The sequence below is a fragment of the Berghia stephanieae genome, chromosome 5, assembly GCF_034508935.2.
Source record: "Berghia stephanieae isolate SIO BIC M18660-M18661 chromosome 5, UCSD_Bste_1.3, whole genome shotgun sequence".
Classification (NCBI taxonomy): domain Eukaryota; kingdom Metazoa; phylum Mollusca; class Gastropoda; order Nudibranchia; family Aeolidiidae; genus Berghia; species Berghia stephanieae.
The window spans coordinates 25,141,172-25,152,848 of NC_088364.1; the positions used below are offsets into that span (position 1 = coordinate 25,141,172).

Consider the following 11,677-nt stretch of genomic DNA (forward strand, 5'->3'; position numbering starts at 1 on the left):
TTCATTCATTACCGTACTTTATTTTTACATAGTTTGTTGCTTTTAACATGGACATAAATTTATTTTTTAAATACTTTATTTCAGGAACTACACAAGCTTCGGATCATCTGGAAGGTCAAACTACGATTATAGTCAGGACTATGCTTACTTCTAAATCATGCTATCAATTTGTCAATGTATATATCAATTTGATTAAAGATAAATATATTGTTATGAACAATCAATCTAAAATAAGGGCTAATCCATGGCTTGTCTTGACCTGCCCAGTCAATGCTTTATATTGCAATGATTGATTGACTTTACTTTTCATACAAAGAAAGACTTGAAATATTACTGGTGACTCCAACTATGCCAATACAACCAGTTTACACTCAGAAAAATTCCATTTATTAATTTTCAAATCTGGGACAATACAATCAATAGTATTGATTACAGGGGTTATTTGGTTGGGTTTTTTTTAGTATGGTAGTTGCTCATTTTTTCATTATCTTCTCTTTTACTTTTGCTTTTATCTATGTTGGTCTGTTTGATCACTTGCGCCACTCGTTTTTTAAAACTTTAGTCAACATAATTTTAGATTTTTGCTTTCTAAAAGTTGAAATGTGTACTATGTGGTCAAGGTTTAACTATTACAAATATTTATTTTCATTCAAGGCATCATTAGTCTAGGACCAGGAACAAGCATAAAAATTCATGGTGGGACTTTTCAAATACGTCTGTTTCTTACTATCTCCTTTAAAACCTCTATATCTGTTGACCCATTCAATGTAGCTTTCTGGTCTTGTCATGAAGTGATACTTTGGTTTCACCTAGGTTCTGTTTTGGACATTTCTCAAAAACTGAATAATTATTTATACTTTTATGATTGGTTAGCATCTTTTGACCTCCTAAGGTGGGCGGAGAGGTCACTGTTGATGTCTTCCATCCCCTTATATCACTGATATAGATCAGTTTTCCTTTTCCATATTGCTCTCTGATCTCTGTTATAGTTTTTATTTTGGATATATTGTAGGTATTTTGTGTGCATTTAAGTGTATCATTCATTGTGGGATCCTTTGCTTTTGCCTGTATAGGATTTTAAGACTCCTTGATGTCAAAATAGAGACATTCATTTATTGCTCATGGATCCTTTGATTCAGTCCCCTTTGTTTTACTTTTTCTTTGGTACTTTCACGTCAGATCTACAACTTTTCATATTAAGAAACTAGGGAGCATGCACCTTTTCCTCTATTGTCTTCCTTTTTACAGGCCCTAAAATGACCTACAAGTGTCGCTACTTCTGTTCTCTGTTCGAAGTAGAAAATTATTCAATGAGTGACAAGACTGGTGTTTGGGTAGTCTCTGTCAGTTCAACAATCATTTTATGACAAATGAAAAAATCCTCTTCAATTTTAAATAATTTGTTTTGTTTAAAATTTTAAGTATTTTTTTAAAGCAAAAAAGTATTTCGTTTAACTTGAATTGGTTGACTTTATAGATGCTTAGGAGAATCTGGAATTGTCCTATGTGAAAGTCTTTAGTCTGTAGGGGCAGTGAGCTCTTGATCCACAATTATTTGATTATTTAAAAAATTTCATTTTTATGGCATTAATGTGATTTTATAAGCATTGCAAGTGCCATTTTCCCCCATAACAATAATAATACATGTTATTGTTACTTGCCATTCGGTTTGCCGCCAATGAAAATTAAAGTAAATTGTAGTAGGGTGTAATTAGTGATGCTGTTGTTATTTTCTTTAAATTTTTAAATAATTTTTTTCGCTTTGATTATAACTTCTGAAGTATCAGTTGGATGAGTACAATGAAATTTGGTTGAGGGAATCTATTCAGGGATGATTTCTTTGTGACACTTGATAGTGCTCTTTGGTTTTAAGGTTTTAACAAAAAATTATTGTCATATTTTATTTAGGCTCTTACTGTGGAGTGTTCAATAATGGGATTGTTTTAACTGTTGAATATATCAAAGTTATTGAACGTCATGATTTGAAACAATCAATAATATAAAGAAGAAATATTGCTTATCTGTTGGTTTTTAAATATTATTTCAAGTGTTTATTGTTACATTTTCAATGTTAAATGTTTCACCTGTCATAATAAAACTTTTTAAAAATTTTTGATAAAGATATTCTTTCAATGCATCTTCCCTTTTGGTGATGATGGTGGTTTTGGAGGGGAGGGGGCTTCAGTGGCTGGGGTTTGGTTGATTCATATGGTTTTGCGGTCTGTTTTATAATCTTAGAATCATGAATGGATGGCGTCTTTTGACCTCCCATGGTGGTGGGAGAGGTCACTCTTGCTGTCTTCTCTCCTCTTATACATATGTTTTCCTTTTCCAGGTTGCTTTCTGTCTTTGCCGTGGAATGAGACTATTATGTTTTGTCCTGGCTCTAGCCAGGGTCCTTGGTTGGGAGACTGGGTGGGGTTCCTGACCTCCCATAGTGGGCAGGGAGGTACTTACTGATTACTGTGTCTTATATCCCCCTATATCTGTTTTCCAACATTCTTTCTGTCTGTCTTAGGATGAGATTACTTGTTTTTGTCCTGGCCCTGGCTGGAAGAAAACAGTCAAATGTATAGTTTTGGGAGATGATATTTTTTTCCTTGTAAATCATCTCTGTTATTCACTATATTATGTTTTGTTTACTTATATGATTTCTAAACATTTGAGTGTATTCCTCTTATGAGGGGCCTGTGCCTGTGTCTGAATAAGACTTTTAGGTGATCTCAAACTAAGTACATTGATAGTGTGCTCTTGGAATCTACATCTGTTTCCTATTTGAACCAATTCCCCCTGGGTGGGGATCCTGACCTCCCATAGTGGGCAGGGAGGTACACAGTCTTCTATCCCGTTATATCTGTTTTCCAACATGCTTTCTGTCTTTGTCTTGGAATGAGATTACTTGGTTTTGTCCTGGCACTGGCGGGATCCTAGCTGGTAGGGAAACAGTCAAATGCATAGTTATTGTTTTGGGAGATGATATTTTTTTCCTTGTAAATCATCTCTCTGATGTATTAGTATATTTGTTATTTTTTAATGTATAATGTAAGCATTTGAGTGTGTTCCTCTTTGTTGGATTTTATTCTTGTGTCCGGATGAGACTTATAGGTGATCTCAAACTAAGTACATTGGTGGTATGCTCTTGGAATCTACATCTGATCCCTATTTGTTCCCAGTTCCCCTATGTCTTACTTTCTCTTGGATGCTTCAATTGTAATTCTAGAACTTTTTACTATCCCATTTTCTTCCTTTTTACTGGCGCTGATATAACCTAAATGTGTTGCAAGCGCCGTAAAACCCTTAAAAACAACAACAAACAAACAAAACAAACAACCAATTCCCCTTTGTTTTACCTTTTCTTGTGTGGTTTGATTGTAATTTTAAAACTTTTTACTAACCCATTTTCATCCTTTTTACAGGCGCTGATATGACCTTAATGTGTTGCAAGCGCCGTAAAACCCTTAAAAAACAAAAACAAAACATTGGTTGGGAGGGAAACAGTCAAATGTATTTTATTAGTTTTTGGAGATACATTTTTCATAGATCACCTCTGTATTAAAACATCGCTTTTGTTTTTAATACAGTGCAACCTCTGGATAAGGGCATCATCGCCCTGGATAGGAAAATGTGGTTATTCCTTTGTTTTTCAAGATTGCGGAAAAGGAGGTCGTGGTAAGACGTGATAATAGTGAGACCCGTGATAATACCCATGCGATGCGCGGACCAGTGCCTGCGATAAGACACTATCCCAACCACGCTGGAATGTGTATTTAACTTCCTGTTGCCAAAGGATTTACCAGATAAGTTTTCACTCTGGGATGTGTATTGTCATTGTTTTCATCTTAAACTGCTTGAATACCGCCGTTTTCCCTCTGTCCTTAATCCGGGCTTGGGACTGGCATGAGTGCAGTTGTTTTATTAAATGCCATTTAATAATGTAACGAAACAAATCTTGATTCTTGGATAATGCCAGGGCTGCCAGTTGGCCAGAGGTCCTCATGGTCAATTTCAATGTTTAAAGTTGCCAAATAGAACCTCCCCTAGCCGAACACTACAATATTTTAACCCATCTTGAAAAAAATCATCAGCTTTGATAAACAAAAAATTGACTATGAAAAATATTATAGAAGTAATAGAAGAAAATGTCAATAAACAGGGGTTTTACTTAATTGATTGTCTCTATTTTGGGGTTTTCATTACTAATACTAATACTGATAATATATGGCAAAAAATCTGGACCAGAGGTCAATGTTGCTATCCAGGACTTGTTATTCACATGGGTGCAAGAGTGCCGGCCTGCCGGCCGATTGGATTACCGAAAAAAACGTCGCCGGCTTTTTGCGATTTGGATTTGATTGACAAAAACCCTATGTTATCCCCTGAGACTGTGATAGGACGCTTTTAATTTTTTAGTTTATTTTTGTATATTTTAAAATTGTGCAACTTGTGACAAAAAACTTAACAAATTACTGCATTACAATTACAACCTTTGGATTAAACATACAAAATTTGTGGTCTACTATTATGAAGACTAGATGCTGAGAACAAGACTTCAAATGACGAGGTAAGTCCGTGAATCTTGCAGGCTTTTTCAGATTATATGTCTGGTCATAAGTAAACTTGCAGGCTTTTTGAGGTCCAGTTGCTTGCACCCATGTATTCACTGTACGATATGAAACCATTTGAGTGTAATCCTCTTAGTGGGATCGTGATCGTGCGTCTGGAGTGTTACAAGTGCAGTAAAACCCTTTAAAAACAATTTCCATTTCATCTAAGATTTTGTCAATGTTAACAGAATAAACGCTGGGAAACTGGAAGGAATGTTGGCTACTTTAGGCTAGTGGCTTGTTCATCTGTCCACATCCTTGTATCTCTTCTAACCCCCTAAATAATTACAAGAAATGTAGGGAGTGCCAAAATGAAAACTTTTGCGGTGATGGGGATTTGAACCCAGGACCCGACTGTTACAGTATCCTCAGCCTGGCCATGAGAGGGTTGCTGTACAATCGATGCCATCCACCACTCAAAAAAACAAAAACGTACTATTACTATTACTATTGGAGTCCCTCTTGCGAGGTCAACACACAAACACCACGAACGTTTACTGGCGAGCTACGAAGTTGAAGATCTAACAACCACCTTATTCTCATTGTGATTTGAAAGTGATCCTGAGTCAAAAATCAAAATAACTTGTTACTTGTAGATCTCAAACCAAGGTACTCTAGTAAAAATTATGTAAAGCAAAATTCAGTATGATTTGATACCAAACAATTAGTATACTATACAAGATTGAAAACCCACCATGGCTTTCGGTTCATGTTTGGACAGATTACAATCATTTTGATTTTTTAAAAACCTTATGGTATTATGAAAGTTATTTTTATTGCCTTTATGATATGCAACACGTTATGATTTAGCCTTTGCAAATTAGGTCTACAGCAAAAATAAAAATATATTTAAAAAACACGCGTTCAAAATTAAGAAAAGCTGTTGATATAAATGGGAATCATCCGAAGAATTGTTTAAATATTTGGATTTTACCAAAAAGTTCCGAAAAGCACCAATTTTTTTACATCACATGACGATGAAAAATCGTTATCCTCGGTATAAATTTAAAAATTTGCTGATGACACTGCCCTGAAAGGGATAATATTTAAAGATGATGAAACCGCGTACAGGTCTGAGATCGACATATTTGTTGGTTGGTGTGAAGATAACTCCTTGAAACTAAATGTAGGAAAAACCAAAGAAATGACTTTTAATTTTAGAAAGAACACAAATTCCATCAGTCTGCTCAAAATTAATAATCAAACTGTTCAGCAAGTTTCGGTTTACAAATATTTGGGTATTTTAATTGACAACAATTTGCAGTGGCATCTACAAACCGATGCTGTTATCACTAAATTGAACAAAAGAATGTACTTTATTCAGAAGCTTTCAGAATTTGACATAGACAAAACTACATTATGCACCCTTTTTTTATAGATCTGTTTTTGGAGACCGATATTATTCTTTGTATTACAGCATGGTGTGGAAATGTCAGTATTTGTAACATTAGGAAAATTGATCGGATAATTAATAAGGCCAGGAGTTATACTCAACCAATTTCAAATGTGAAAGAACTGTTCAGTAAACGGGAGAAAGTTATGAACGATCACCCCCTTCACAAATATATTAAGTTCTCCACGAGGAACCGTCGTCTTTTATCAATAAAGACAAAGACAACGCGTCACCTTAATCATTTTTACCACATAGTGTTCGAACTTTTAATGCGCAACTGTGATTTAAATTAAATACAATTTTTTAAAATATACACACACAAGTTCGGACTAGAGGCCATAAGAATAATCTACCTCGATTTATAAAATGAATATATAAAGAGTCGCTATTAATTCTTAATTCTCTATTTATACTTTTTTTTTTCATTTACATATACATTCAAACTAGGGGTTATAGGGACAACATATTTCACTTTGTAAAATTTATATATATATATATATATATATATATATATATATATATATATATATATATATATATATATATATATATATATATATATATTATTTAAAATATTTACCACAATGTTTGGGGCAGTCTACATCGATGTTTCAGGCTTAATTTGCCATCTTCAGGACTGAGTTGTTTTGTTGACTGTTGTTGTTTCTTGAAGTGGTTCCGGTTTGAAGTTAATTAAGAGGAATTTGCGCCGATGGGGACACTTTCCGTAGATCTCATTTTTCATGTTGAGTGTGGCTTCATGAGGTTGTTTGATTATGGTATATTTTTCTTCCAGGCATAAGCTACATTGTTTTGATGTTGGTGTGTATCCTGTTGCTTTAGATAAAATTTTCCATGAAATGTTGTGGTCTATTTTGTTGTCTTTTAATTTCCAAATATGTTCGCTGAGTTTTGTGGATGTTTTTTTGTTAGTGTTTCTAAATGTTGAGGTGTGGAGGTTGTATCTTGTTTTGAAATTATTTTCTGTTAGTCCTACATATTTTTCTTGCTTGTTTGTTTTAGTTTCTGTGACTGTGGCTTGGTAAATTAAACTTGATTCTAAGCATTGTTTGTTTAGCGGGCAATGTTCTTTATTTCTGCAGTTGCATTTTCTAGTGGGTGGGTTTTGCTCTTGTCGGTGGTTTATTAATATTTTTTTGTTGTGGCTTGAAATTATTTGTTCTATGTTGCGCATACACGAGTAACTTATTTTTATGGTATTCCTGTTGATAATTTTATGTAGCTTGTGGTTTTTTGGAAAGTGTGTATCAATTCGTTTCAGGAACTGCTGTCCTATGTTTGTGCTGACGTTTATGTCGAAAGGTGGGTTGAACCAAGTTATGTGTCGTTTTCTTGTTTTATGTTCTTCACTTGTGTGTTGGGGTTTACATGAGAGGGAGGCGTCTGTGTATACAAATGGTGTGTTGTATCCACTTTTTGTGAGTGCTTCTTTGTAGGGGGTGGCTGCGACGTTGAATATCTCTCTGTTTTCCGAAAGTTTGCTCACCCTCAGTGCAATGTTTTTTGGTATGTTTTCAATGACGGGACGGGGTGGTTGCTGTTTTTATTAATGTAGCTAATGGTGTTGTTTGGTTTTCTGAACGGTTGGAATGAATTGGATTTTATGTCGAATGTGATGTCGAGGAAGTCAACTGTTTTTTTGTTTGCTTCTATCGTGATTTTTAAATTGTTGTTTTGGAATATTTTACAGATTTGTTTTTTGATGTTTTCGTTCGCTCTTGGTCGTCTGTTGGTTATAGCGAGTCCGTCATCTCTATAGAGGCCGATGTATGTGTGTGTATGTTGTAGTTGTGACAGGATGTAGAGTCCGACCAGTTCGCATGTTTCAGCACCGTCGAACGAACCCATTGTTACGTCGAAATCATTGTGTCGCTTTGTCCACGGTGTGTTGTCATAGTATAGTGTGCTGTGCTTGGTGTGTTTGATGATGTGTTTTTCCTCTTCTGTGATGTTCACAAACAAATCAACAAAGACTATAAGAAAGACAGAACACATAGAACCGAAGAGATCACAAAAGAAGATAAGAATATAGCGAACAGACTTGACCTTAGCGATCGAATCGATATAGCACCAAGAAGAGAAGCGTTCATCACATTAAAAGATCACAAGCCTGACTTCAAAAATAATCCAAAATGTAGACTAATAAATCCATACAAATCTGAAATTGGAAAAATCAGCAAAAAGATATTAGAAAAAATAAATAAAAACGTCAAAGAAGCAACTAAATTCAACCAGTGGAAAAACACCGATGAAGTCATTGAATGGTTCAAAAATATCCAAAACAAAGAAAACTGCACCTTCATCTCTTTCGACATTTGCGATTTTTACCCCTCCATCACTCCAGACTTACTAAACAAAGCATTGGAATTCGCAGCAAAATACACCAACATCACAGAAGAGGAAAAACACATCATCAAACACACCAAGCACAGCACACTATACTACGACAACACACCGTGGACAAAGCGACACAATGATTTCGACGTAACAATGGGTTCGTTCGACGGTGCTGAAACATGCGAACTGGTCGGACTCTACATCCTGTCACAACTACAACATACACACACATACATCGGCCTCTATAGAGATGACGGACTCGCTATAACCAACAGACGACCAAGAGCGAACGAAAACATCAAAAAACAAATCTGTAAAATATTCCAAAACAACAATTTAAAAATCACGATAGAAGCAAACAAAAAAACAGTTGACTTCCTCGACATCACATTCGACATAAAATCCAATTCATTCCAACCGTTCAGAAAACCAAACAACACCATTAGCTACATTAATAAAAACAGCAACCACCCCCGTCCCGTCATTGAAAACATACCAAAAAACATTGCACTGAGGGTGAGCAAACTTTCGGAAAACAGAGAGATATTCAACGTCGCAGCCACCCCCCACAAAGAAGCACTCACAAAAAGTGGATACAACACACCATTTGTATACACAGACGCCTCCCTCTCATGTAAACCCCAACACACAAGTGAAGAACATAAAACAAGAAAACGACACATAACTTGGTTCAACCCACCTTTCGACATAAACGTCAGCACAAACATAGGACAGCAGTTCCTGAAACTAATTGATACACACTTTCCAAAAAACCACAAGCTACATAAAATTATCAACAGGAATACCATAAAAATAAGTTACTCGTGTATGCGCAACATAGAACAAATAATTTCAAGCCACAACAAAAAAATATTAATAAACCACCGACAAGAGCAAAACCCACCCACTAGAAAATGCAACTGCAGAAATAAAGAACATTGCCCGCTAAACAAACAATGCTTAGAATCAAGTTTAATTTACCAAGCCACAGTCACAGAAACTAAAACAAACAAGCAAGAAAAATATGTAGGACTAACAGAAAATAATTTCAAAACAAGATACAACCTCCACACCTCAACATTTAGAAACACTAACAAAAAAACATCCACAAAACTCAGCGAACATATTTGGAAATTAAAAGACAACAAAATAGACCACAACATTTCATGGAAAATTTTATCTAAAGCAACAGGATACACACCAACATCAAAACAATGTAGCTTATGCCTGGAAGAAAAATATACCATAATCAAACAACCTCATGAAGCCACACTCAACATGAAAAATGAGATCTACGGAAAGTGTCCCCATCGGCGCAAATTCCTCTTAATTAACTTCAAACCGGAACCACTTCAAGAAACAACAACAGTCAACAAAACAACTCAGTCCTGAAGATGGCAAATTAAGCCTGAAACATCGATGTAGACTGCCCCAAACATTGTGGTAAATATTTTAAATAATAATTCGCTCCATTACTACATGTCGAGCACTTTTCGTACCATATTTGTATCAAACACGATTCAATATATATATATATATATATATATATATATATATATATATATATATATATATATATATATATATATATATATATATATATATATATATATATATGAGTGTTGGTGGGTACTGGTTGGTACGAGAGTGCTCGATAATTTAGGTTAGAGCATATAAAAATAATAAATTCACTCCACGTATTTTTAGTTTTAGCCGAAACAATCGTTTCCTTGTCCTCCATTTCATCAGTCGGCATTTATATATATATATATATGAAGGTTTGCTCCCTGTATGACTTTGGTCTCGTCAGTCTTGTTGAGAGCAGCGACGGGTGTCTACCGAAGTTGCACACGTAGTTTGTGTTATTTGGTGTTTGGTTCTCTCCTCTCCTCAAACTTCTTCTTTCTCCTCTCCTCACCTCTCGTCACTCCCTCCCTCACCGCATGTCTCCAGCCACTGCCATTGCCATCAGCAAGCGATTCCCATGTGTTTGAGTTGATACCTGTCAGTTTCATGTCTCGTTAGCAGACATCATAGAAACGCAGAGCTGGACGGCCGGTTGGTCGCTGCCCTGAAGCTAGTTCATCGTACATGATATATTTGGGTATGCGCCCATCGTCCACCCTGTGTACGTGACCACGCCATCGCAAACGTCGCTGGCAAAGCATGAGATGCATACCGAGGGTTCGCTCTTTCTAGCACTGCATTGTTGGTGAATCTGTCCTGCCACCCGATGCAAAGAATTCGTCGTAGACAGCGAATGTGAAAGTTTTCCAAGCGGTTCTCCTGTCTGGTCTATGTTGTCCAGATTCTCTGCCGGACAGTAGGCTACTGAGTACGCCTGCCTGGTAGACTTTGAATTTCGCGTTCAAAGTGAGTTGCTTGTCTTGTCTAATTCTGCATCAAGTGAGAGGTTGCTGGTGATGGTTGTGCCCAGGTATGTGAAGTGATCAGTGACTTCTAGCTCCTCGTTGTCAATGCGAATTGCTGGTGTAGAGGGGACATCCTGACACATGACATTTGTTTTCTTGATGCTGATCGTCAGTCCGAATTCCCTGCATGCGTGGGAAAACCAATCCATCAGCCGCTGACGGTCTTCCTCGGTGTGCGAGCATACAGCTGCATCATCTGCAAATAGCATTTCCCTTATGAGGACTGTGCGGACCTTGGACTTTGCTCTCAGTCGTGCCAGTTTGAACAGCTTCCCATCATTTCTGGTGTACAAGTGGACTCCTTCTGAGGATTGTTCGAATGCAAACTTCAGCAGTAGGGAGAAAATAATAATAATAATAATAATAATAATAATAATAATAATAATAATAATAATAATAATAATAATAATAATAATAATAATAATAATAACAATAATAATAATAATAATAATAATAATAATAATAATAATAATAATAATAGATCTTTATTGTCCATAAATATGGCAATTTGTCATTTAGTTACACTTGTTATAACGTTAAATGATAACTGTAACATTGAACAGATATTTCACTCCTACTTATTTTCGCGCTCTCTCTCTCTCTCTCTCTCTCTCTCTCTCTCTCTCTCTCTCTCCTCTCTCTCTCTCTCTCTCTCTCTCTCTCTCTCTCTCTCTCTTCCACTCTTTCTTTCACACGTGCGATATACACAACATAAACATATTCATTTCGTTTTCAATTTGTTACAATTGTGGCAATTCGACACCAAAAGTTATCATCATTATCAATTGGTCAGTTAATTTAACATTAAATAAATTAATCAGTTAATCAGTCAACGAATCAATCCTTGGTTTTTCTGTACCATATGAAATATTAAAATTTTTCATTGCTGA

General features: G+C 35.7%; 1 protein-coding gene and 1 long non-coding RNA gene across 2 annotated transcripts in view; one reads left to right on the forward strand and one right to left on the reverse strand.

The window, feature by feature from the left end:
• LOC144972647 (uncharacterized) overlaps positions 1–2,120 on the forward strand; it is a 58,203-nt gene extending 56,083 nt beyond the window's left edge. Inside the window, exon 13 of the mRNA XM_078914126.1 lies at positions 85–2,120. Coding sequence (XP_078770252.1) covers positions 85–154 — 70 coding nt within the window. The 3' untranslated portion in view covers positions 155–2,120. The remainder of the gene's footprint in view (positions 1–84) is intronic.
• Positions 2,121–2,447: 327 nt separating this feature from the next.
• On the reverse strand, positions 2,448–7,515 carry LOC144972649 (uncharacterized). Its single transcript, XR_013645399.1, has 3 exons — positions 7,387–7,515; positions 6,578–6,828; positions 2,448–2,550 (listed from the first exon to the last, which is right to left on the reverse strand). It is a non-coding gene; the product is annotated as an uncharacterized LOC144972649 (long non-coding RNA).
• Between the last annotated feature and the right edge of the window lie 4,162 nt (positions 7,516–11,677).